Genomic DNA, 27,531 nt, shown 5'->3' with positions numbered 1-27,531 from the left:
CTTATTTTTTTTTATCCAGTCTATCATTTTTGGGCAATAGATTGATTCCTTGTCTTTGCTATTATGAACAGAGTAGTGTGGGCTTATAGTCCCGGCTACTCAGGAGGCTGAGGTGGGAGGGTTGCTTGAGCCCATGAGGCGGAGGGTGCAGTGAGCTGCGGATTGCAATGAACAAACACGTGCATGCATCTTTACTGTAGAACAATTTCTATTCCTCTGTGTATGTACCCGGTAATGGGATTGCTGAGTGGAATGGTAATTCTTTTAGCTCTTTGAGGAATCACGATATGGCTTTCCACAGTGGTTGAACTAATTTACACTCCTATCATCAGCATATAAGTGTTCCCTTTTCTCTGCAACCTTGCCAGCATCTGTTATTATTTGACTTTTTAGTAATAGCTATTCCGACTGGTGTGAGATGGTATCTCATGATGGTTTCAATTTGCATTTCTCTAATGATCAGTGACATTGAGCTTTTTAAAATGTGCTTGTTAGCCACATGTATGTCTTCTTTTGAAAAGCGTATGTTTGTGTCCTTTGCTTACTTTTTAATGGGGCTGTTTGGTTTTTTTCTTGTAAATTTAGTTCCCTATGGATGCTGGATATTAGACTTTGTCAGATACATAGTTTGCAAATATTTTATCCCATTCCATAGATGATCTGTTTTCTCTGCTGATAGTTTCTTTTGCTGTGCAGAAGCTCTTAAGTTTAATCAGGGCCCGTTTGTCAATTTTTGCTTTTGTTGCTATTGCTTTTGGTGTGTTCGTCATGAAATATTTGCCCTTTCCAGTGTCCACGATGGTATTGCCTAGATTGTCTTCCAGGAAACTCAGCACCTTATGACTCGTTTCAGTTATTTAAATCTTAGCCCAGCCCTGCTCTCTACTTAAAACAAAACAAACAAACAAAAAAAACTCAGTTCCGCATGGAGACTGAAATCCCTCTGAAGGCTGAGATGAAAGTCTTATACTTTTTGGAGCCTTGAGTGTCCACCTCTAACTGTGGAGAAGGAATGGAAAGAGAGGTGCAACAGACGGGCTGCACATCTAGCTGGAAATGTGCAATCCAAAGGGCACGACTTTTGCTGAAACGCCGGGAGTGGGCCAAGGCCGCAAAGTCAGTCAGATGTGGTATCAGTGTTTGCTCATTGTGTTAATGATTATTTCCATGGTGACATGGCCTTTTTTTTCTCTGTTGCCTTACATGAGATCCAAGCACTGAGACGCACACAGCCCAGGCAGGGATGGCAGAACTCAGACCCGGACCAAACTCCTGGCTGCAATTTGTTCGTACAACAGGTGGTGTCTGTCTCTGTTGTCATTTGAGCCTGGAATTCCTACAGCCTTCTCCCTATGTCCACCAAATATGAGGCCACTGGTGGCTGGGTGTCCAGGCAGCAGGACCTCTCAGCACTGGCAGGGCTGGCCCTCAGACAGCCTCTGACTTCACTCACCCTGATCTCCTGCCCACCGTGACTGGAGGGGAGAGGCAGCTCTCTGGGGTCTCCTTCTAAGGACACTAATCCCATTTACAAGAGCTCCCCTCCATGACCTCATCACCTCCCAAAGACCCTGCCTCCTAACACTATCACACGGGGATTAGGATTTCAGCACAGGAATCTTGCGGGGGAACCAAACATTCATACCCTGGCCATGGCCCAGGTAGCCAAGTGCATTATGTCCGGGGTGAGCTGAAAATCCAGCTCTTCCGAAGAGGGGCAGGAGTGCGAGGAAGCCCTTACTTGTAGCACTTGCGAATTTCTGTTATGTATAGACTCCAACCATGGCTAATTTCACACTGCCCATGAGACAACACTGAATGAGGAGCCAGGAAGGGGTGCACTTGGTCCACTCCCCCAAGCCGATTCCAGCCACCTCCAGCACCCCACTGGGCCTGTGCCTATTGTAAACTATGAGAGCTGTTGGTGCTTTCTGTTCGTTAATGAGTCTTAATTCTAGTACATCTTGAGAAGAATGTTTCCATGTGCCAGATTGTCCAGGATTGGGAATTTTCCAAGTTTCCAGTTAGGGCCACTGGTTGTACAAATGATGACAACTGGCCACAGATGGTTGGTCACCAGGGTTTCAGCAAAGAAGCTAGTAAACTGAAGATAGTAAAAGTGCATGTTAAACAGCATGGGTTTTTCCAAGCAGTTTTGTCAGCAGAAGTTTATTCCTTTTTGATTGAATTTAAAAATACAGAAAAAATAGAAAGGCAATATTTTCTAATGCAACTGGTCATAGCAACTCATTATGGTGATATGCTGCATGTTCCGGAAAATTAATTTGGGTTATAGAAATAATATGATGAAATGGTTAATGGGCATTCTTCCAATAACTTCTGGGAGCAAAAGAAATTAAAGCCAATTTAAGTAGCAGAAATTCTTACTAAGTTAGAAGAGAAAGTGGAATTGAATAAGTGAAGATGTCAACACAAATGATTCTTATCTTTTGGAGAAAGCGCCTGATGCACACATGGAAAAGGTAAAATCAGAAGGTAGAAATTTAGCTTCTCTATTTAGGTGAGAACCTCCGCTCCACCGGGAGGGCTGAAGATGGCAAGATGGAAAGGGGGATGGATTCATGCCAGCTGGGGTCTAAGGGGGATGGATTCATGCCAGCTGGGGTCTAAGGGGGATGGATTCATGCCAACTGGGGTCTGGATCTTCAGAACCAAGTTGGCGAAACAACTCGGCTTGAGGAATAAGTCTGTATAAAGGCCAAGGTTTATTTCGGTATATCCCAGGACCCAAGCTTGCCTGGACAGCCAAGTTCAGTGTCTCTGGCTAGTCGTAAAAGAAGGAGGCACTTCCCAGCCTAGTAGCAGCCTCTTCTCTATTTGCTAGCCCACATTTTCCCCTTCCCAGATGTCTTTATCCACCTCCGTGGATAGGTGAAGCAAAGAATAGCAAAAATACCCACACTTCTGCCTGTTTTCCTAAAAATTCTCTATACTTTTACTCCAACATAACCAGGGCACTGATGGTGCAGTCCACATGTGCATAAGTTTGTTGTCTAAACTTCTAGGAGGGAGCCCTGCTGAGCAATTAGAACACAATGTAGGGTCTTCTGAAGATGACCTTAAAGGGATGAATAACAGTTAATACTAATGTCTCCACGTGAATCTAAGAGAATTATCAGTGAATTTACACAACAATTTCAAAAGGCAGAGACATTTGGGCACCAACATTGGGGTTTTTGTCTTCAATTAAACTCCAGATGAGCACTTCCTGGTGTCAGTAGTGGGCTCCATTTTCTAGTCCCACCAAAGCACTGGTGGGGATATTTCCTTCTGAGTCACCAGGTTCTTAATCCAATGCCCCTCCCTCTCATATGGGAAGGCGCTTGCACATGTTCTGGGCCATGGTCAATACAGGGCTCCCTGTGTAGCTACCTAGGTGGGACTTGGCAAGGTCTGGTGTCTTTCTGCTCTCTGATCCATGAGTAATGCATAGGCAGCTACTGATGGAAATTCCAGAGCTCACTGATGGGAGAAGAGCAACTAACGGGGCCACTAGGCATGAGTGACTTGGTCAAGCTGCTCAAGTGGTGTTGCAAAGAGTGAAGACATTAGCTTAATTTCTGTGCATTGATTCTGCTTCCTCATGTTGAACTGTTCCTGTTTGGGAAGAAAAAAAAGGAAAATTTACTCTTTCTTCCACTTTTCATTTCAGCTAAAAAAAAAAAAAGTCCTACTTCTTTTCAAGGCAATGTGGATGCTGTAGTCAACTAGTGAGTGCAAAGTCATGCAAAAGGAAGTAGAGGAAAGAAACGTAAGAATATTATTATTTCGAGATTTTTTTGCCCTACCGGGAGCAAATTACACTAATAGAAAAGATTTTGCTAACATTATGAGCCAGACAGTCTTAGAGGTCCATGGCAAATGGCAGGTATTTTAAAGAAAGAGCCTGAGAAGAAAATAAATGACATACTTTGTGTAGATGTTTCTCCTTCCACTGAAGGACAACTGTACAGTCTACAATACTTGTTGAGCTATAAAACTTTAAAAGAGCACTTATAAGAAGGAAACACATATTTACTGTGATTCTTGCTATGATGTGTGAAGTACCCTCTGGTTTTACCTTTTATTATCCTGAGATGGAAGGAAAATTGCCCAGTAAGACAGTATCTGTGCAGTATCATACAAAAACTGTATCTTTTAAGTTGAAAAGTTGGCATGAGATGAGGCACTTCTCAACCTGAGGACACCTTGACCTGCAGGTGTCTTTTACAGTGTGAGTGGTTCCTCACCTTGTCAAGGCTTTGCTCAAAAGCCACTTCTTATTAGCTCTACCCTTACTATTTCAGTTAGAGCTGCCACTCCGCACACTCAGGGACCCCTCACACGGGCTTATTTCTCCACCTTTTAACATACTGTGTCTTCTACCTATTTATTCTCTCTGTCTCTACCCGCAGGACATAAGCTTCACCAGGGCAGAAATTTTTGTCTCTTTTGTCACTGTTGCGTCCAAGGTCCAGGCACATAGCAGACACTAAACAAATACTTGGTGAATAAATGAATGAATGGACAAATTACAGAACACATTTCTCATATAAGCAGTCTTATCTGTGGATGTTATTGTTCTAGGCCAGAAGAGTCTATTCATTACACGGTGTATCTGAAAGAACGCACGAAGAAGGTTGGTAAATGGAGATGTGCAGATTCTGTTGCTCTTTTACTTACTAAAGTTTGACAGTCTCCTTGCTTGTTTAATACAGCTATAGAACATTAAGATACTGATTTGCTACCATTGTCAGTACTTTGTATGAAGCTTTTCCTGTATTAACTAGAGATTCAAAGCAGGGAAGATGACTCATAAGAGAAATGTGGTTATGAACAATATAAGAGGTTGCAAAAAATAAAAAGATACGGGAAAGGAACCTGAAGAAGAGGAAGCCTCACCCCGCATATTTATAAAATAGATGGGTCAACTTGAAGGGAGCAAATAAAATATGTCAGTTTGGTATTGATTAAATAGGCTTTGACAAGCTCCTGGGAAGTGTATATAATGTGATTTCTATGAATGAGGAGGCCAAGAACCAAACTATGGAGGATAAAAATGCCTCTCTAAAATTACTGCTTAGAAAGCAGACACATTTCTTAGTTGTACTCCTATATTAATTAGTATATTATTACATTATTAATTATTATCATTTTGCTGAAACAATGTAGTAGGTGGCATATACTATATGCTTAAGATTTATTGCATCAATAAATGGATAAAGATAGAAAAAAACCCAGAAAGTTCAGACAAACATAAGGAAGACACATTTACAAACCACTCATCATTCCACCACTCAGAAATATCCACTGTTCTTTTTAAGTGAAGCCCTATTTTTAAGCCTCAAATTGTTATAAGGGAAACCACCATCTGTGGAGCTGAAGCCATCATTTGCAGAACTCCAGCACGGCGCATGTGCTGGCGCTGTGTTCCTGTATTTCAGGGTCCTCTGCACCATGCTTCTCCACCTGTGGTCCCCAGCTGCTTGCACTAGAGTCACCTGCAGTATTGTACTGTTTATGTCAAATATGGATGCTCAAGCCCCGTCATGCCTACACAGATTTTCTGGGGTGAGCTCTGGGCATAAACAAGCCGCTTGTTGCCCTAATGCACAGCACCGCCTTCACCCTGGGTCTAGACACACGGCTCCCAAGTCTGCCAGGCTGTGCACCCAGGCTCACCTGCAGAGCTTGCTAAAGCTCTGGAATGTACCTCCACCAGGTGTCCTTCATTTTAATGGTGGTAAAACCTGCACCCTCCATTATCAAACATCTTTCCAGCTGATCCTGGGTAGACAGGCTTGGAACCCTGCTACAGATCAGTGCATTCCTACCTGACTTTGAAACGCTCAAACTCTTTGTTCCAGTGACTGACTGGGCTTTCAGTTAACATGTAAAGCAAATAAAGTGTTATTGCTCTATTCAAATCAGAGAATCTGGGCAGACTCAGGCTCCCCAAATCTCCACACTAGTCCTGAGGGGCTCTGGGTGAAAGGCGGTCTTGATGGTGGCCTCACGTGGCTGGGCTGAACTGCAGCCTCTGAAGACAGCACCAAGTCATTTTCATGTATTTGATCTCCCACAGGGGACGTAACAGAGGGTCTGGGTGTGGTCAATATGCCATAAACATTTGTGGAATGAATACAGCACAGGAGGAGGAAAGTGTGACATACTCGGATGTCTGCCAACCTCCAGGTAGGCTGTAAGTAAGAGGGGATATTTCCTCTCTCCCTTTTTTTTTTTTTGAGATAGGGTCTCCCTCTGTTTTCCAGGCTGGAGTGCAGTGGTGCGTTCTTGGCTCACTGAAACCTCTGCCTTTGGGTTCAAGCGATTCTCCTGCCTCAGCCTCCTGAGTAGCTGGGACTATAGGCGCGCACCACCACGCCTGGCTAATTTTTTGTATTTTAGTAGAGACGAGGTTTCACCATGTTGCCCAGAGTGGACTCGAACTCCTGAGCTCAGGCAATTGGCTCACCTCGGCCTCTCAAAGTGCTGGGATTACAGGCGTGAGCCACCGCGCCCGGCCGATTTTTCCTGTCTAATGTGGGAACCTGGTCGAGCTCTCGGAGGTAAAATTCACCAAGCGCAGGTCCCCCATGACTGGGTTCCCCTGGAGTTTTTCTCTCACTTGTCCAGGTGGCATCTCCAGAAATTCATGAGGGGCAGCTCAAGTCCGTGGCATTGGCCCCGCAGAGGTTCTGCTCCTGTCAGCTGAGGTTCTTGGAACCCGCTTGTCTGTGTCTCCAGATTTGGGGGCCGTGCTTTGCCTGGTGACTCAGTTCTCTGACGGATGAAGAAGAGTTGTTGATTTTCAGTTTGTTCATCCTTTTCCTTCCGTGTGGATGGGAGCTGGACTGGACCCTGGAGCCCGGAGCTGAGAAGTCAGGAAGATGATTCCGCAGGAGCTCAGGTGTGTCTGTCGCCTGCACCCATGGTCCCTCCCCGAGAAAGCAGACCCACGGTCCCTTCGAGTCCCTCCCTCCACGCTGCCCACCCTGCAGCAGGGCCTTCCTCATTCCCCTTCACCAGTGCTCACCGCAGGTAACAGAGGGGCTGGGTGTGGCATTGTGCTGGACCCTGGAGCATGTGGGCATGCTCATGCTGATCTGGGCATACACCGCTGCAGTGTCCCTGAGAGAAGCAAAATAATCCAATAGAGACAAAATATATGTTTTTTAAAAAAGAGGATCACCTGAAGGATGTTATCAGCAGCTTCTTAGCAGTGCTCATCTCGCCTGCAGAAACAGCTCTCTGCGTTTTGATTAATTCATTACTGGCTCTGAGATAAGGCTAGGACAGTCTGTATAGCCTGCTTAGAGATTAGGAAAAAACATTTCTTTTGCTGCAAACTCCTTCCTGCTAATCTTCCTTCTGATCTACCGTGGGCAGGGTGCACTGGTGGGAAATGCATGCAGCCATTCCACCCTTGAAGACGAACTAATAGATAGAAATCCAGGCTTCTGAAGAATGTGCCTCGGGGGCAACAACCCACCTTGCAGCAGGGTTCTTAGCGAGTCCCACAACACAGAACTGAATTGTGTAGCACAGCTTTATGGGCACAATGAGGGTCAATGACAGGGAAGCGTGTCGACACCAGCTTAAAAACAATCAGGGGTTTTTGCACAGCAGGACAACACCTGGCTGCTGGGGAGGCTCAGAGTTGGGGTGCTTAAGGGTGTATGGGGCCATTCTAAATGAGCTCCCATCTTGGAGGCTGCTCTAGAAGCTAAGAACTTGCAGACCTGACTAAGGGCTGTAAACCTCATTTTGGAGTGCAGAGTCCCAGGCTGTGGTCTTGGGACCCCTGGGAATATGTTGAGTTGTCATAAGGGCCCTTCTAGCAACTGTGGTCTGAGACTGACATGTCTCCAGGTGTGGTTGTGGGTCCACCAAGGTGCTTAGATGCTTTTGTGATGAATTAAATACAAATTCAGTAAAATGTTACTAAACAAAGTGACTTTTTGTCCTTATGCCCTTTCCCAGTAAATATTCTGAGAACAATAATATCAAGTATGTGTTCGTGAGAAATTTTGAGATAAATGTGTTTCATGCTGGCAGAGTCAGGAGCCACAGCAAAAACAACGTGAAGACGCATTCCGCCAGCTCCTGGGCGGGGAGGTGGTATGGGAGTCGGGCTCTAGCCCACCTGGCTTGGCAGCTGGCCCCCAGCAGCCCGCTCAGCCATCATGCCCTGCTGGGCACTGCCCCGTCATGGTCCTCAGTGTCTTCCCTTGGGACACTGGTGTCTTAGAGATGCTGGGGCACACATGGTGTTCACAGCCTCACATTTCAGGAATCAGAATGTATCTTAGTTACATGGCTTGTCATAGTTTAATTGGAAGTGTTTTTCCTCTCTCGGTTCCATGAACGCAATGGTGTGTCTACAGTCTAGAGCATCTTCGTGTGAGTGGAGCACAGTTGATGCTGCTGGAGTCACTGGAGTGCTGGAGCTCAAAGGGTGGCTCAGTCTCAAAGGGCACACCAGACTCTGTCCTAAGTCCAGGGACAAATGCTCACAGCTCCCTCAGCCACCCCCACATTGCTACGAGAGGAGGACTGCCTTGTCCCTGTTTTACAAAAGAGGAAACTGAGGCACAGGTGGGTGAGGACTGGCCTGCAGGAGAGCCAGACCTGCTCGCTGCACATCTGCACCATGAGCCATCTCTACAGAGGGACAGACCGAAGCTGCTCAATTGACCCCCACACACAGTCAGCCGCCGGTCAGCTGCTGCACTGGTGATGTCAATGGCAGGGAGAATCTGCTCCCACGGCTGCATCTCCTGCTGTCACCATCTCCTCTAAGCCTCCACTTCACTCAGCTTCATTTAATGGGGGATGTGTTCGTCTGTTCACAAACTCAACAAATGTCAAGTATTTCCTAAGCGTAGGCCCTGGGTTGAAGCCTCAGTGTGGGAATAAACAGGTTCGTGTCCCCATAGGGGTCGTGATCTAATGAGAAGAGAGACCAATCTCATCACTTGGCTAATAAATAACAGGTTCTGAGATAGCTGCTGAGAGCGACAAGTATGGGGGCTATGAGAGTCTGCAAACCCGCTCCGGAGCGACAATTATGGGGGCTATGAGAATCTGCAAACCTGCTCCAGATGGAGAGGCCTGGGCTTTTTGTTCACCTCAAGCGTTGCATGAACTCTGAGGTTGAGAGGCACTTGACAGAAATGGCCGTGCTTACAGCAGCAGGGCAGACAGTGGAGAGAGGCAGAGAATGCGATGATCTTTTCCGTGGGAGCCAGGCAGAAACCAGGGAGCAGAAACGAGATTCACAGCAGGCGGGAAGGCGGCGAACTGCTGCCTTCAGTCAGATGCCCATGGTGACAGCCAGGCAGAAACCAGGGAGCAGAAACGAGATTCACAGCAGGCGGGAAGGCGGGGAACTGCTGCCTTCAGGCAGATGCCCATGGTGACAGCCGGCAGAAACCAGGGAGCAGAAACGAGATTCACAGCAGGCGGGAAGGCGGGGAACTGCTGCCTTCAGGCAGATGCCCATGGTGACAGCCAGGCAGATGCTGGCACAGGACCCAGGCGCCCACGGTGCCCTGCTGGGGCTGGTGGAGCAGCCACCCAGAGATGCACAAACCCTGATCCCCAGAGACTGAGTGTGCTGGGAATGGGGGAAAGGACACCCAGCTGCAGGTGGACTCAGGCTCCCGGCAGGGCCCTTGGGTGGGAGTTACCCAGGGTTACCCTTGGGGTCCTCATGTGGGAAGGACAAGGCCATCACTGCTGTGACCATGGAGGTGCCTAGCCAGGACCAAGGGCCTTGGAGCCTCTGGCAGCTGAAAGAGTGAGAAGCAGGTATATCCATTTTATATGATGCTGTTTAATCTTTTTAGAAAGAATATACCTCCGTGAAGTAAGGAGAGAAAGGAGAAGGGGAATTCATGACCAACTCTGTGACCTGGTGGGGCCCAGGCCTCTGGTCCTCTCCAGACCCTGTGGGATGCAGACGTGGTCGGTACAGCATCCTCTCTTCACAGTGACCATTAGGTAGCAATTTAGAAATTCTTGACCCCAGTGTGAGGTCCACTTCAGTAACAATACCAAATTGTCATGAATACACAAGCTATCACTTTAAGAGGAGCAACGGTAAACTTGCTGAACGAAAGTGAACTTATTAAGTCATTGACCTCTGGAAAAGAATGATCCGGAGAGGGGTGTGTGCGTGGCTGATCTTCCCAGGCTTCGTGGCAGATCCCGGGGCCCTTAGGAGGGAGGGGTCAGAAACCTCAGAACAATGTCTCCATTTCATCGGAATGGCATGAAATGATTCCAGTTAGAAAAGAACGCTGAAGGTCAAATATCATGCAAGGCACTGGATGTATTTGCTAATTAGCATGTTAAAGAATGAGTCAGCTACGGGAGCAGGAGTGATTGCTAACCCGTAATAATAATCTGACTCTAATCGAAGAGCCGCCCTTTGGAAGCAGAGCTTAGAGAAGCAATTTGCAGAACACATCAAAAGAGAGATTTAATCACATGTCTTTCTATTTGAAAATGTTAGCCTGTCGCTGTGTTGACATACAATCATTAATCTACCAGGTGAAAGATAGGAAGCTCAGCCCGCCCACTAATTCTTTTCAAAACATATTTTCTCTGATTGCTTGTTTTCTAACCAGGACACTGACTGTGTATGTGGCAGTTATCTTCCTGCTGCTAAACCGTTAATTGTTTAAATGTCCTGAGGTGATAACACGGAAAATCAGACGACTGGGAGCGTCTCAACATAAATGATGCAGACAGATGGAAAACAGAGCCCACATTTTCAGCCTTGAAAGGCAGCTCAGTGCCAGGCGCAGGGCAGAGAGGAGATACGGTGTGACCCAAGCAGGCTCCCTAAGACCCCAGGGTCACAGGCACCCCCACGCCCAAGCTCTCTGTCTCTGGCACATCTCATGTCCATAGACTCGGCAATGAGCCGGGCAGGGAAGGGAAAGAGCAGGTGGACAGAAACAGGCCCAGCCAGGGCAGAGTCCTGCTGCCCGATCCCTGCCAGGCCCAACCTTTGTGGGATTCCCAGGAGACCCCCTATCAGAGGTGAAGTTTGGGGCAAACCCGTGTGTCACTCTGCCTGAATGCCCCACCCCATTGACCTACTCTGTGGAGTACTTCTTGCCCCAAAGCCAGGTTCTGCCCCAGTGTTGGGTGCAGATGGGCACCGCAGCTGAGGGGCACTGGGAAGGAGGAATGGAGATGCGGGAGGCGAGAATGCGCCTGAGTCCATAAACAGTTTCCATTGTTCGTGATCAGGGTTTCCGCCTGTGACGAGGTGGACAGGAGCGAGAGGCCGCCTCCACCCATTGGTGACCCAGGAAAGCTGAGAAGAGGAGAATGAAGTGAAAGAGGAGGGTAAGAGTGTTGAAGGTGTTCAGGGGAGCAAGCCCAGGTCGATGTGTTCTTTCCACAGCTCACTCCCTCGCCCTGCCTCCTGCCGGGCCTAGGGATGTAGCTGGTTCAGCAGAACTGCCTCCTTCCCCAGAGGAACGACACCAGCCAGGAACGGCACAGGGCTACGCAGAGACACCAGGAAACAGAGGAACGACACCACCCAGGAACCGCACAGGGTTACACAGAGACACCAGGAAACAGAGGAACGGCACCAGCCAGGAACCGCGCAGGGCTACGCAGAGACACCAGGAAACAGAGGAACGACACCAGCCAGGAACCGCACAGGGCTACGCAGAGACACCAGGAAACAGAGGAACGACACCAGCCAGGAACCGCACAGGGCTACGCAGAGACACCAGGAAAAATCAAACACTTAGGCAGGAAAAAGACGTTAGGCAGATGGAAAGCATACACTGCCCATAAATATCAAGAACATGACAATGCTGCCTATTATCACTGCTCTTATTCAGCAACACATTGAAATCCCAAGCCATTGCAATACAATTCAGAATTACAAACAAACAAACAAACAAAAAACCCGAATAACTATAAGAATAAAAAAGTAAAGCAAAAGATTGACTTTCTTGTAGATGCTATGATTCTATACATATAGAATTCAAGAGAATCTTTGAATAAATTACAGACATCAATACAAGAGTTCGGCAAGATTGCAGAGAACAAGAGCCGTACTGGGAGTTCTTAGCATTTATTTACTCTGGCAGTCACCAGATGGGGAATAGAACCCTAAACGTGGGCCATTCATGGTCACAGTAAAATCTATGACAGTCAGGGTTGAGCAAAATCCAAAAATATGTGCAAGACCTTCCTGGAGAGAACTACAAACATGTTATTGAAAGGCCCGAAGGAAGAATTTGAGGAGGAGAAGCACCAGTGTTTTGGACAGGAGTATTTGGATAACAGTAAATTCTCCAACATCTTAGCATTCAGTGAACATTCCATCAAGATTCGTCAAAATATATGGGGACTTTAACAAACTGATTCCAGAGCACATATGGAAGAATATATGTGAATAAATACCTTCAGAAATGCTCACAGATGACATGGTGTAGTGCCGTAATTGGTTTTAAAAGAGTCTGGGGGAGGAGGAGAGGCTGGTGGGGGAGCAGAGGCAATGAAATTGGGCCTGATTTGGTGATTTTTTGATGCTGACGACAGACACATAGGAGCTCACTCTCCTATCCCATCTACTTTTGTTTTTTTAACATTTTTAAAAATAACATAATGTTTAAAAGGTTTGAGGAGAAAAAACAGTTAAAACAGTTTTTTTTGGGAAAAAAAGCCAAATTGGAAGAGAAAGCAAATACATACAAAGATATGGTAATGAAAACAGTGTGGTGGTAATAGATCGGCAGAAAAGTGCAGAGCTCAGAGACAGAGTCTCGTGGGAGTCTGTGACCCGATGGAGACAGCTTCCTAAGTTTGGGAACAAGGCACTTAGCACACAGCCCAGGGACTGGGCTTTCATCTGGGGAAGAGGGTTCCTGCCTCATTCCACCCTCAAAAGGATACTTTCGATAAATAGAAGCCTAGGTGTGAACAGCCAAAAACTAGTAGAATGAAATAGACCAGATGGATTTTGGGATAACCAGCACTGTGAGAAGAGGAAGGAGCAGAGTCGTCAATGCAGGTCAGTGCCCGTCACGTCAGTAACATGCTCAAAAGACAGTTTTATGTCACGGATAAATGCAAATATACGGGTATGTGAAACTTAAAAAACAGTCATATAAAAATACAAACCAAATACCTCAAACTGGCCGCCCCGGGTGGGAGAGGCTTCAACTGTGTTGTTTTAAGGATCCTTCCACCTCGCCAGAGTCCTTTCCAAAGGACTAGAAACCAACGTGGCAAAATATTTTGTTAATTCTGGTTGTGGGAATATGACTGTTTTATAAAATTATTTGTACTTTTTTTTGTCTTTAAAATGTTTCAAGCCTGGGCGCAGTGGCTCACACCTGTAATCCCAGCACTCTGGGAGGCTGAGGCAGGTGGATCACAAGGTCAGGAGATCGAGACCATCCTGGCTAACATGGTGAAACCCCATCTCTACTAAAAATACAAATAATTAGCCGGACGTGGTGGCACACACCTGTAGCCCCAGCTACTCAAGAGGCAGAGGCGGGAGAATCGCTTGAACCCGGAAGGTGGAGGTTGCAGTGAGCCGAGATTGTGCCACTATGCTCCAGCCTGGTGACAGACTGAGACTCCATCTCAAAAAACAAACAAACAAACAAAAATCAAAACTGAAAAGGGCAAAGAAGGAAGAAATCCAAAGAAACAACAAAATCGCTCCAAAGTAAGAGTCCAGTTAAGCCCTCCTAGGGAAAAGAACTGAAGGGTGTAAGGGCCCAGGGGCAGCTTGCGGAGTGAGGGAAGAATGAGCTATGATGGCTCAGGAAATGAATGCAAGAGGAAAACCTTCCAGATGTAAACATGTTAGCTGACAGAGAAGCTCAAACAAGTAGAATAAATTGACGGGAAACAGTCCTTGACGCGTGGAACAGATCTGAGGAAGTCACACAGGATGACACGAAAAACAGCAATGCGACTGCAGTGACCTCAGAGAAGATGGTAGCTGTAGAGATGACGGGAAATAGCATGGGTGCAGTTGGTGCTCTTAAAGAAGACTGAAGAAATAAAAAAAATGAAAGAGCTGAGAACACAAAGCGTCTTTTAAAAAATGAAATATTTGTACCTGTTAATCTTCTGTTCCAAGAAAAAAAGTGATAAAGATCGATATCATAAAATACCTTGACTTGTAACCAGACCTCAAGGACAAAGGCATCTTTTGGTACCTTGAGGAAAAGAAAATCTATAAAGGCGGGAGAGGTATGGGCCCTGAAAAAGCTTTCTCTTCAGAAAACTCCAACTTAATGTTTCAACTTCATAACATTTACATTCTCTTTATTTATAATGCTCACATTGGTTGAGTCTTAGTTTCTCTGTTGAAGTGAATTTTTTTTTTTTTTTTTTTTTTTTGAGACGGAGTTTCGCTCGTTGCCCAGGCTGGAGTGTAATGGCTTGATCTCGGCTCACTGCAACTTCTGCCTCTTAGGTTCAAGCGATTCTCCTGCTTCAGCCTCCCGAGTAGCTGGGACTACAGGCATGGGCCACCATGCCCGGCTAATTTTGTATTTTTAGTAGAGACGGGGTTTCTCCATGTTGGTCAGGCTGGTCTCTCACTCCCGCCCTCAGGTGATCCGCCTGTCTTGGCCTCCCAAAGTGCTAGGATTACAGGTGTGAGCCACTGCGCCCAGCCTGTTGAAGTAAATTTTAACTTTGCCACCCTTATTCTTGGCTTATTTCTTTGGTTGATTTTTGTCGTTATTGTTTGGATGGATTTTCCTTGAGTTTTTGATGACTTGAGAAAGATTGTCAGTTGCCTTTTTACTTAAAGGAAAATGTGGCTAGCTGGAAGAGGACCACATCCGCTTCCCTCGGGACCTCACAGAAGTGGACGTCTCGGGCTCCAGGGAGGCTGAGTCCGAGGCTGGCCCGGCTCTCCTCCACACCCCTGTGCTTATTCTTTCTCAAAGGATGTTGATACGTTGCTTTTCTGCTAAGTTTCATTTTCAGTGTTCTGTTTCAAATGCAAGAATCTGTGTTTATGTTCAGGCATGCTCTGTATATCTGGGTCTTCCGATATCTCCTAACTCAACCGCGTAGAAGGGCCTCTGCGTGGACACGTCCCACACCAGAGCTTGTGTAGGGTGGGGCAGACGCAGCAGAAAAGCCTCACGGTTTCCTGTGTTTTCCAAACACTGCTTTTCCTCCCAGCCTCCTGAGTTGTTGTTTTCTTCTTTTGATTTACTTCGGGTGACTTTTCCTTTTCTTTTTTTTCAGATCATCTTTGTTCATGAGGTATCATAATGAAACCAAACATATTTTTTCTTTTCTTTTTTTTTTTGTTTTTGAGACGGAGTCTCGCTCTGTCACCCAGGCTGGAGTGCAGTAGTGCAATCTTGGCTCACTGCAACCTCCGCTTCCCGGGTTCAAGCGATTCCCCTGCCTCAGCCTCCCAAGTAGCCGGGACTACAGGCACCCGCCACCAAGCCTGGCTAATTTTTTTTTTGTATTTTTAGTAAAGATGGGATTTCACCATATTAGCCAGGATGGTCTTGATCTCCTGACCTGGTGATCTGCCCCCCTCAGCCTCCCAAAGTGCTGGGATTGCAGGCGTGAGCCACTGTGCCCGGCCCGAACATATTTTTTCCTAGGAATTACAGCTGAACATGTTCTTTCTTCGTCTTTTTTGACTGCTAACAAAGAAAACTGTGGTCAGGTGCAGTTGCTCACTCCTGCAATCCCAGAACTTTGGGAGGTCTAGGTGGGAGGACTGCTTGAGCCCAGAGGTTAGAGACCAGCCTTGGCAACGCGACGAGACCCTATCTCTACAAAATTTAAAAAATAGCCAGGTGTGGTGGTGCGTGCTTGTGGTCCCAGTCACTTAGGAGGCTGAGGTGGGAGAATTGCTTGAGCCTGGGAGGTCAAGGGTGCAGTGAGCCATGATCACCAATGAACGCACTCCGGCCTGGGCGACAGAGTGAGATCCCCTCTCTAAATAAATAAATACGAAGAATAAGAAATAAATTCAAATAATTAGTAGACATATGTGTTTGACCTCCACTTTCTGGCCTCCACATAGACTGCGCTCTGTGTGTATAGTGTCCTCAGGCCAGAGGCTGGGCGGGGACCAAGCCTGGGTGCAGGAAAAGGAGTAAGGCCTGCACTTGTGCCCAAGAACGAAGGGTCTGAGGCACCTGGACCCGGGGCAGAGGTTCAAGGGCAGGTCTGCAGTGAGGGCTGCGGCATGGACGCGGTGGGAGAAAGTCCGCTTTGAGGCCAGCACCACGGAGGCAGCCTGGGGGCCAGAGAGCGGTCTCCTGCCCCCGGGGGCAGCTCAGGCTGCTTCCCAACCAGGCGGAATCTGCTTCTGAGCAGCTTCACTCTGCCCTGCACGCAGTCCTATGGGTCACACCCGGCATCTCGGTGCTGGGGGCACCCCGGGGCTGCTCCGCCTCATCTTTCATTAAGGACAGGCCTGGACCTGGACCGGCCGCCTCACTGATGGCCCCGGCGCCGCTTAGCAGCCAGGGAGAGAGCCAGACTCTATGCAGCCTTGTTGGGACTGCGTCCACTCTGTGTGGAAAGATCAAACATTTATTTCAGAAACTTTGTTTATATTTGTCATGTATTATAGTATAATGTATGCTACATTTTACGTGTGTCCCATACGTGTGTGTCACATAATGCATGTGCCACAGGTATCCAGGTGTTATGTGTGCATGTCACATACATGTGTCATATATTAATACACATGCATGTGTTGTGTACGTGTCACATGTGTGTCACGCATGTGTCGTCGATGTGCATGTGTCATGTATCTGTTTGGGACCATTCCCTTGTGCCCTCGTTGCTGGGCTGGTCTCCAAGGAAATTTCTCTCACCTCTTTTCTCTTCTCGACACCACGTCCCGGAGTTGAGGATCTTCCAGCGTGACCCCAAGAAGGCTTTTCGAGCTCTGTGTCCCAGGCTCCAGTATCTTCGAGGGGACAACACTGGCTTTGTGTTTTCTCATCTATGGCCTTTCTTCTACACAGTATTGCAGTAACACTCTCCTTTATCTCTTTCCAGCATCTGGTGTGTTTTCCATTAGTCGGCATGAATCCTGCCATATCGTGGGGTGTGGTGTTTGCCGGGAAACTTGTCCTGTGGCACAGCTCATGGAGAGGACATTGGCTGCACATAGCTGCAGACGAAGAGCAAGCATCACTTTTCTCTTGTACATTCAGGGATGTGCTTCATTGGCTTAGAAAACATCCTCTGTAAATAAACTCCGTGAGGCTGGGATTTAAATGCAGGAAGCAGCTGGCAGCTGAAGCTACCTATTGGACTATCACTGCTTAAACACGCGAGAAGGATCTTGTGAAGTCTAAAGCAAATACAACGGCTTATTTGAGCCGTATATACAAGAGACTTAAACAAACCTCGTGTAATCCTCTTAAATGTTGCATCTCCCCCACGGAAACACAACCTGCCAATTAGCTCAACGTCCTGACAAAACCTCCCAGGGCTGCACTGTAGGGGAGAAAGGTGTTTATTTAATAAGATCTTTCAGAGGGAAGCCAGCTGCGTGTCTGAACATCTTGGGAGCAACAAATGAAGACAGTACAGTCTAAAGGGAGGACAGTGCCAGCAAGAGCCCCAGGAGCTCGGCAGACAAAGACAGGAAAAGCTGGAAATGGAAAAGCTGAACGTTCACGTGTAAGGAAACCCACTGGTCCCTTAGTACAATCACAACTGCCTCTTTCGCCAAGTTCCTGAGTACAGTTGGTCTTAGTTGTGAAAGATCAGTCTCAACTGGCAAGTGCTGGTGCTGGATTTGAGTCCAGGTGGTTAGAACCCTGCTGCCAGGTTTGTATTCCATGGAATCCTACAGGTGTCCATTCTATGGAAGGTTCCCAGCACCAGTGGGTCTCATGCATGATCAAAGTTAAATCAGCTGGGCACGGTGGCATGCACCCATAATCCCAGTGGAGGTGGGAGGACTGTGTCAACTCAAGAGTTCCAAACCAGCCTGGACAACATAGTGAGACCCTATCTCAAAGAAATTTTTTTTAATTAAAAATTTTTTGAAAAATTTAAAGTTAGTCCAAACACTAAGAGAAGAGAGTTAGGGTGTGAGGATGCGATAGTTGTGTTATTAAATCCAACTACTTGGTTTCCATTGGGGAAGGGCCCACCTCCCCAACGTGTCCCTTGCGGGGACCATCACGTTCTGCCCCTGTGATGGTCAGCTGGCCACGGACTTGCTCTCACCGTATGACGTGCACAGACACATATGTGCCAAAGCTCAGCAAACCAGTTAAAATCCGTTTTGTGACTGACTCTTGCTCGCTCTATGCAAGAATGGCACCTTCCGGATGGGAACTGCTCCTGGAGCCCAGGCCCTGGCACGAGAAGACGTGTGGTGACTGTAGTCATCAGTGTGCCATGTGGGCAACAGATACGGCCTTGCTTTGCTCAGCCACTGAGATATTGGGGTTCAAGAGACCATGGCCAACTGGATGAATCCAGGGGATCTGTGCTCTATAAACCACCTTTGGATGGCTCCAAGTTCAATTTTGCAAAGTAAACCAGGTAATGTCCTTGGAACTTGGTGACTTTCTGTGTGTAAAGTCCCAGTCCCATGTGGGTCCCAGCATTGGTGGTCTGGTTGCTGATGAAGATCAGACTCCAAGTCTAAATTTTCTGGAGATCGACACCTCCAAAAGGAGGCTGGTGAGTCCTGGGGTGGCCCTTGGATAACTTCTGTTCAGTAGCAGCTGCTGGAAGACCACAAAGATCCCACAGGCTTCTGATCAGAAGAGCACTGACTTGGTTGTCAGGGACCCTGGACATGCCCTCCTGCCTGCCCTCACTGGGGCCTCCATAGCTGCTGGGGAAAACTGCTTCCTATCATCACTCAGTGACTGGACAGCACAGTGGGCTCAGGAGCATGTTACCTCAATTTAAGGTATTGGTGATATTAAGATAGGAAAATAATCTTTACTTTTTATTAAGAAAATGTGGTAAATATGGAACATATCTAATAGTATATGGAAGCTTTGAAATTTACTGATGAAATAAAGCCCTGTGGAGAGCCCGTTCCTCTTAATCTATGGAAACCCCCCCGGACTCTGAAGCTGCTGCGGCTCCTTCCCGGCCCTGCGTTCCTGCTTCCCTGGGAGATGTGGCCACTCTCCAGCATTAAAAAAAGTGTTCCTTCATTTAAAAAATAGTTTCCATATCTGTACAATACATATTTTAGCATTTCTGAGATCTATTACAATGTTATTATTGTGTTCTCTGGGGCTTGCTTTGTTCTTCTTTCTACCTTTCTAAGATTCCACCATGTTGCTTGTTTAGTTCAACCAGTGCTGATAGGGACACGTTTGCACTTGTCTCTCAGTGAACATTCGCAAGAGATTTTCTAGGGTAAATATCTAGGAATGGGAATTTCTGAGTCATAATGTATGTGCAAGCCTGAACAGTCATGCTTTCCTCCATATTCACTAGTAGATTTGCCTTCTAGTTGGTAAACGCAGCCGCCCCTCGGGCTCGCCGTGTCCCTCTGACCTTCCATATGCACCAGTGGGTGGTGTGAGCTCAAAGCTCGCTGTCCCTCTATCTCTCTCTGCCTGTCTTTTGGTCTCTCTCTGTCCCTGTCTCTGCCTCCCCCTCCCTCTCTGTTCTTGTCTCTGTCCCTGTCTCTGTGTCTCCCTCTGTCCCTGTCTCTGTCTCTATGTCCTCATCTCTGTCTTTCTTTGTCTCTGTCTCTCCCTCTCTCTGTCCCTGTCTGTGTCTCTCTCTCCGTCCCTGTCTCTGCCTCCCTCTCTCTCTGTCTCTTTCTCTGTCTCTACCTCTCTGGGTCTCTCTCCCTCCTCACTGCAGTTTCCTTAGGGAGCACGGCCAGGGCCCCCCAGAAGACCTGCAGGAGAGATAGTGGTGAGCGGCTCCCACTTAAAAGAGGAAAGAACAGCTTCCCCTCTTGGGCATCTAGAGGTGCTTGTGGCTCGCGTCTGTCTCTCTTTCTCACTGTCTGAAGCTGCCTGCCTCCTCCTTCTCCCGCTTCGTGTTGAGAAAGTAGTGGCAGAAGAGGCGGCCCTGTGGGGAGTCAGGAAGAAGGGACTGTGATGGTGTCCAGAGGCTGGGGAGGTGACTGTGTTCTCGGGGGATTCCACATTCTCTGGGAAACTGAGGCAGGAGAGCAGAGCTGGGGCAGAGTGAGGAGGAAGTAAAACGGGCAAATCTGAAATTTGAGGTGAAGACGGCTCTCCATGTGCATACGTTGCTCACTGAGGAAGAAATGCTGAGGCCGCAGAAGCCGACATTGGGAATTCATGTGTTTCAGTCTCCTGGGAGCTGCCGGGTCTAAGTGGTGGTTCTCTTATCAGAGCAGCGGAAGGGCTGCGGAGGAGATGAGGCCCTGCAGAGGTTCAGGGCCAAGGGACGAGCCTTCCCCGCTGGCCTCTCAGGGGGCAGGTACAAGTCCAGAGCCTTTTGAGTGAGTTTCTCCGGTTGTAACAAGCTAAAAGGTAACAGGAGAAGATGTCCTTTTTCCAGGCGAGAGTCACATCTGGAGGAGTTTCAGGGAAGTGGGAGCCTGGGTGACAGAAGGGCCCCCACATTTCAGGAAGCCCTTGGGACTGGAGAAACAGAGCGAAGGCCTGCTTTGGGAAGTGCAAAATCGTGACCTAATTTGAACTGGTCAAGACGCTGTTCCCGGTGTTCAGAGCAGCCTCATGCCAGCCCCAGTGCCTGGCCACGGGCGTGGTGGTCTCTCACTGGAGTGAGGAGGACACGTCCTTCTCCATGGGGAAGGTTCGGAGACAGGGTCCACCTGAGTGTGCAGGATTTACAGAGGTGGAAGTGGTGAGGAGTGGGGTCTGCAGCAGTTAGGGCTGTGGGGAAGCTCTCTCTAAAGAAATGAACTTTTTTTTAGCTGTGAAAGTATAGCTCTCAGTGTTCTCTTATTTAATGATTTTTTTGCTAACAGAAACCTCAGAATTGAAGTTTGTGCTCCTATTGGAAAACCCACTCAGCCCAGGCTCCTGATGGGCCTTCCTTGCACCCCGCACCCCTGCTCAGCATTGATTTTTCCTTGGGTCGTATTATCATCCGTGTCTTCGGCCCTAAGTTGTTAGTCTAAATAACATTCTAGAATATGGCAATGGCAACGCCAGAGAAGACGGGGCCTTGAATCTGAGAACGGGGCTTGGGATTAAGAAGTCAGGGCTGGATTTTAGGACGTAGCGATGGAATGACTGACTGCCCTCTGTGCTCCTGTCTGCAGCCTCCAGGCAGAAGCCGCTGCTGACGGGGAGAGTCTGGTGAGGTCCCAGGTGGATGATTTGCTCCAAATTGTGGAGCATGTGGTGTGGTTAATTTCCTGATCATGCAGCCTTGTGAACACACCAGCAGCAGCGTCCTGGAAAGTCATCTATAGGAATATTTGGGCCCTAATATTTCGTTCATGAATGTCATCGGTGGAGTGACATCATGTCATTTACTGACATGGTGTTTGATTAAGTTTAATCACACTAAGTTATTGCCACAATTAGGCCATACGAAGTCGCCAATAAGTGCTTTGCTGAATTAATTAGGGGACGTGAGAAGTCACTGGGGAACATTGAATCTCATAGTGCTCTCAGCAAACCAGCAAATACAGTGACAGAGAAACACTGGGAAGAGCACTGGGAACAGCACTGGGAATGTAATAATAATGTAGCTGTTGGCCATTTTTGCCACTGCTATTATTGCATGAAGCATCATGCTCATTAAACATATCTTATTTGTAAACATTTGTGTGTGATCCAAAATGTTTGCTTTTGCTGTCACTGCCTCCACTTGAGGAAACACGCAGGGGCTTGCCCTGCCAATGTAGAAAATTTCATCAAAAATCCATATTGACGCTTGGCACAGGAGAGCAGAGTGTGAGTCCAGTCAGGACAGGTTATGCCATGGGGACAAGCAGCTTGAAAATCTCAGTGATTTGAAAGAAAACATTATTTTTTGCTCTTGTCACATGTACAAAAAATTTGACCTGGGGGCTCTGCTCTGTGGTGTCCCCCAGGACCCAGGTGGGGGGCTCAGATGATGTGGACACACAGGTCTCTTGCAGGCTCAGAAGCTTCCACTTGGAGCTGATGTGCTGGTTTCTGTTTACGTTCCATCAGCTGGAGGAAGTCGCATGGCAGATGCCAGAGGACCAGCCTGGGAGAGCCTTTCTAGCAACCAGGACACCTGCTGCAGTGCCACGCTTTCTCCAGGAAACAAGGACACCTGCACGGGTGCCCACACGAGAGTCGGCGACCAGCCTCGGCGGTGGGGTTCCTGCAACGCGTGTTCCTGCTGGGGTTCTCCTTTCTGCTGTTCCGAGCTACAGTGCGGATCACGCTCCCCATACGTGGAGTCCAGGGACAGCACAGCCCGGGGACTGCCCAACCAGCCAGGAAGTCTGGCTTTCAGAGAACTGGGAAGACCATCTTCCACTTTATCCCATCTGGGAGAATGTAAACATGGATTCCACTGTCTCAGACAGTAAGACGATTCCCAGTCTTTTCCTGTTCCTCCTCTAGGTATGTAGCTGCTATCAGCTTCCAGAAACGCTGGAAGGAAGGGCGTTGCTTTGGCAGGACATGTGGGGAGATGGGCTGGGAGGGGAGATCCCGGAGGTAAGGAGGGGAGGCTTTCCTCTCCCCACACTGGGAACTCAGTTTCTAGCCCCAGGTTCCTGGTTGTGTCCGGCATCCCAGGAGCATGAGTGGGAAGCTGTTGCATCCACCTGCCGTGTGCAGTCAGGGACCAGCTGCAGAGCGCACTATGCATCCTTTAGACTCTGCAGGCTCAAGTGAAAACCCAGCTCTCCCACTGCTCTCTGGATGACCTTGCCACCTCCCTCTCCTCCTTTGAAAATTGTGGGAAATGCTGCTTTTCATCAAGTCCAAGTCACCATGTATTGTGGCTTAAACGGCAGTGTTATTTTCTTTCTCAGTGACACATAACATACTGCTGTGTTTTTTAACAGATGCTGTCTTGGACGCCGTGAAGTCTGCCGATGGCTGTTTCAGAGCCGTTAGGATGGTGAAGTGAGACAATGTGAATGGAGTGTTTTGTGAGGCTCAGTGCTGCATAAATGCTAGCCATTATCTAATAGCAAGAATTCCTTGAAATGTTTCTTTCTCTCAAATTTATGAAAAGATTAGAAAATTGTTCTAAAAATTAAAAATGCTTCTGGTCACAGCGGCTTACATGATGGCAGTGAAAGTGTGCAGATTCATAGGTCCCACTGCGTGCACTTGGCATGGAGAGAACGAAATGTGGAGGCCAGCGATACCAAGAACACCCCTGTGAGCCGCGCTGGGTGCAGCCCCCACGGCCGGCGGGCAGTGACACCGCAGTTTCCTCTCCTGCCGGCGTCCACGCTTCCTGTGCCCAGGTGCTGGAAGCTCAGTCTTCATGTCCCCCTCTCAGTTATGTGTCTGTGGGGCTGGGACAGGGAAGGAAGTCAGTGAAGCTGGTTGGATCTTCCAAGGGATGCTGTGTGTGCAAGGCTTGGGGGCAAGGATGGCTGGGGGTGTCAGACTGTCAGTGAAGCTGAGGGGCGGATGGAGCCTCACCACGCCTGAGTCCCTGTTTTCCAGCTGCAGATGCTGACCCTCCAGAGCTTTGTTTACCAGCCCCTTATGGCTGCGATCTGGAGTCAGCCAGGCGTTCCTCCTTGTCCGGTAGATTTTATTAAGTGCTCAATGTGTGCCAAGCCAAATGTCCGTTTGACTTACTGCATGTCCGAGAAGCGATGCCGTTGAAGGAATTTCCTCCCCAAGCCTGAAGGAATTGAACACCAGGAATGACTGGAACCCTGGAGAGAGAGAACTCGATTTCTGGAGGAAAATCACTCGTTTTAAGGAAGCAGCATCCTGGACCCTTCAGGCCCTGGAGGAAGCGGGCAGCACAGCTCGGAGGCGGGTGTGGCTGGAGGACGGCCATCGCACCTGCGAAATTCTGTCTGTGGTACGTGGTTCCTTCCTGGCTCTGGGAACCACCTGGATACTTGCATTCTTCCCTTTTCCTTTCTATTCTCTTTCAAGTCACCCTCCTTGAGACAGCCCTCCAGTCCAGGCCAAATCTCAGCCTGCCCTTGGTCCGCTGTGGTTGGGCCTGCACCCAAGCCATGAGCACAGCAGCAATTGTGGCAGCAGAAGCTTCCTCTGGGCTCAGACTCAGGCTGATGCTGCGTCAGGACCTGCCGCGGTCTTGGCTGGGCTTCCTGGGACTCGGTGCTTGTGGGCTGATTGTAAAGCATGGAATGACTCTTAGAAACTGGGCGTCATTCTTTGTGGTTTTCCAAGCTTGGTCTCTGATGATACTCCAGGTCTTAGGAGACATGCTGAATATTTATTATGCTTACATTCAAGCAACATTAACCCTTAAGGTTGATGTAGCTCCCCGTCTTTTTTTCCCAGAAGGAAGAGCACTGAAGGAACATTTTTCCAGTATGGATTCTTTCCAGCTCCGAGAAGCTGGGAGCACACGGATCCCTCAGCGAGCTCCCATCTATGGACGTGCTGTAGTCACAAGGACTGTGACTAAGGCTCAGTCCCTGAGGAGTGCCTTGGCATGGGCTGCTTTAGGCTGTAAACACCCAGTTTTATCCACTTCATGTGAAGAAAGCCAACAAGGGGCATGGAGTGAGTTCCGCAGGTTTTAGTGGCTGCGGAGGCTGGTGCTCAGTGGGGATGATGGAGGGAAGGCGCCTCCCTCTGTGGGCCCCGAGGTCTGTGTGGGAATCAGCTCTGCAGCTGTGTCCAGGGGCAGCCGTAGACCACACACGGCAGGCTCACAGCTCTGTTCCATGAGAACTTTATACACAAAAGCAGACGGGCTGGGCTTGGCCTCTGGATCATAATCTGCTGACCCCTGGGTAAGAAATTTTAAATATTTACTTAATTCTGTTCAACAGAAGGGGTGATATACTGAGGAGTGAATAATGGGAAAGACCTGGTTCAGCTGTATCAGGAAGGACTGGTGTAAATTCAACTTATTAACTGAATTCACAGTATTCGTGTATTATGCCTTTAGGGGTTAAAAATGGGTCACACACGAGCAGCATGCACTTCACTGGCATGGCAGGGCACCTCAGTGTTTACATGTGTGGTTCCGATGCTTACCAGGGCTGGAGGCCCCTGTTAGTAGTGAAGTGCATCTGGAGTTCTGGATACTTTTCCTGGCTTTCTCTATTTGTGTGAGCTTGTGCAGTTAGAGGTTTGGGCTGAATTTGGGTAGAAATGGGTGGCTCACAGACTGCAAAAGTTCTGTGGACCCTTTTTCCCCCAGCTGATTAATGTTGTAAATATTAGAATATTGTTACATAAAAGTCTGGATTTTTAGTTTCTTTCACATTGGAATAGCTGCCAACATTGGGCCTGCATTCATCTCTCTAGGGCAACGTCGGCTGCAGCGGAGATGGCTGCTCCCCGGTGGGGTGTGTGCTTGGCCTGCAGCCCCCACCCTCCGGACTCCATTTGCCTCTGCTCTCAGGTTTGCATCTCGTCATTGTCTTCTAATTTTGCATCCCTGGACTGTGTGACCTACAAGGCTCTCAGCACAACAAGACTCTATGATTCTGTCTATTGGAACAAAAAGCCAGTGAGGCAAGTGTATCATCCTGTTGATGAATTCACAGGATTAACTCTGGGAGTTGGGGACAGTTTGTATTCTTCCTCCAGACACTGTCTGTTTCTCCTGGATGGAAAGGTTCTGCTACTTGTCCCGTGGTCAGGCCCAGCTGATGGAATGGAATGGAAGTGACTCTGCCCCTTACTGGCAGAAACTTTAAAAGCCGCACAACATTCCCGCACCCTCCCCTCTGCCATGAGCCTGGCAGTGCTCAGGATGGGAAAATTATTTCACCTGGGCCTGAGGATACAGGAGCTACTCCCAGCCTGCAGTGGAAGAGAAGCATGGACAAGTGATTAAACTTTGTGTTTTCAAGCCACAGAGGTTTTTTGAGGTTGTTTGCTACCATGCTTTGTCCCTACAAACACAGTCATGGAGAAGGCCAGTGGCAGAGCCTGAGCCGTTCACGCATCTGTTCACCAGCATCCAGAATAACAATAGATTTTTGAAACGTTCCTGAGAAAATTCTGGGAGTTGCATACTGGCCAGTATTATTCCCTAAAGTTGTTCCTTCTAAAGGGTGGGATGACCGAACATTTCAGAAAAGCAAACCACTGCTGAAAGGCAACGTTATTTCTGTTGGCAGAAGGCGGCCTGAGCAATCTAGATTTTCCACGGTTCACCAACTAGTTTTTAAGGAAATATGGCTGTGAGAGGAATAAAACATGATTCCTACCTTTAGGGAACTCAGAGAAGTGAATTAAAGGAAGTCACAGATCAGGCAACCAACCACACAAAGTTTCTAAGAGCAAACTGTTAAGGTCGGCAAGTCACTCTTATCCACTGTTTTGCCTTCTGAGGTTTCAGTTACTCTCAGTCAGTCATGGTCCAAAAACATTAAATGAAAAATTCCAGAAATAAACAATTCACACGTTTTAAATCGTGTTTCATTCTGAGTAGCGTGATGAAGTCTCATGCCGTCCCACTCAGCCCCACCTGGGGTGTGACTCCTCCCTCTGTCCAGCAGGTCCGCCCTGTCTACACTACCTGCCTGCCCAGCAGGTCCGCCCTGTCTACACTACCTGCCTGGCCAGTAGATCCACCCTGTCTATACTACCTGCCTCTCCAGCAGATCCATCCTGTCTATACTACCTGCCTGTCCAGCAGATCCACCCTGTCTACACTACCTGCCTGGCCAGCAGATCCACCCTGTCTATACTACCTGCCTCTCCAGCAGATCCATCCTGTCTATACTACCTGCCTGTCCAGCAGATCCGCCCTGTCTACACTACCTGCCTGGCCAGTAGATCCACCCTATCTACACTACCTGCCTGGCCAGCAGATCCTCCCTGTCTACACTACCTGCCTGCCCAGCAGATCCGCCCTGTCTACACTACCTGCCTGCCTAGCAGATCCACCCTGTCTATACTACCTGCCTGCCCAGAAGATCCACCCTGTCTATACTACCTGCTTTTCCAGTAGATCCGCCCTGTCTACACTACCTGCCTGGCCAGTAGATCCACCCTGTCTATACTACCTGCCTCTCCAGCAGATCCATCCTGTCTATACTACCTGCCTGTCCAGCAGATCCACCCTGTCTACACTACCTGCCTGGCCAGCAGATCCACCCTGTCTATACTACCTGCCTCTCCAGCAGATCCATCCTGTCTATACTACCTGCCTGTCCAGCAGATCCGCCCTGTCTACACTACCTGCCTGGCCAGTAGATCCACCCTATCTACACTACCTGCCTGGCCAGCAGATCCTCCCTGTCTACACTACCTGCCTGCCCAGCAGATCCGCCCTGTCTACACTACCTGCCTGGCCAGCAGATCCACACTGTCTATACTACCTGCCTGCCCAGCAGATCCGCCCTGTCTACACTACCTGCCTGGCCAGCAGATCCACACTGTCTACACTACCTGCCTGCCTAGCAGATCCGCCCTGTCT

General features: G+C 48.3%; 1 protein-coding gene across 2 annotated transcripts; it reads left to right on the top strand.

The window, feature by feature from the left end:
* Positions 1-5,982: 5,982 nt before the first annotated feature.
* Positions 5,983-26,521, top strand: LOC100989958 (protein FAM87A). Of its 2 annotated transcripts, XM_055107277.2 has the most exons (4): positions 5,983-6,910; positions 17,056-18,937; positions 22,140-22,541; positions 22,991-26,521. In XM_055107277.2, exon 4 carries the CDS (start codon positions 23,813-23,815, stop codon positions 24,671-24,673), a length of 861 nt encoding a protein of 286 aa, XP_054963252.1. In that variant the 5' UTR covers positions 5,983-6,910; positions 17,056-18,937; positions 22,140-22,541; positions 22,991-23,812; the 3' UTR covers positions 24,674-26,521. The 2 variants fall into 2 exon arrangements, with proteins under 2 accessions (XP_054963252.1, XP_054963253.1); XM_055107278.2 differs by lacking the exon at positions 17,056-18,937.
* The last annotated feature ends 1,010 nt before the right edge of the window (positions 26,522-27,531 follow it).

Source organism: Pan paniscus, chromosome 7 (genome assembly GCF_029289425.2).
Source record: "Pan paniscus chromosome 7, NHGRI_mPanPan1-v2.0_pri, whole genome shotgun sequence".
Taxonomy (NCBI): Eukaryota; Metazoa; Chordata; class Mammalia; order Primates; family Hominidae; genus Pan; species Pan paniscus.
Note: the sequence above shows the minus strand (reverse complement) of the source record. Positions and strands in the feature narration are given on the sequence as shown.

Coding starts and splice junctions, on each gene's coding strand:
- LOC100989958 (XM_055107278.2), top strand. CDS start 23,813: ATGACTGGAACCCTGGAGAGAGAGAACTCGATTTCTGGAGGAAAATCA.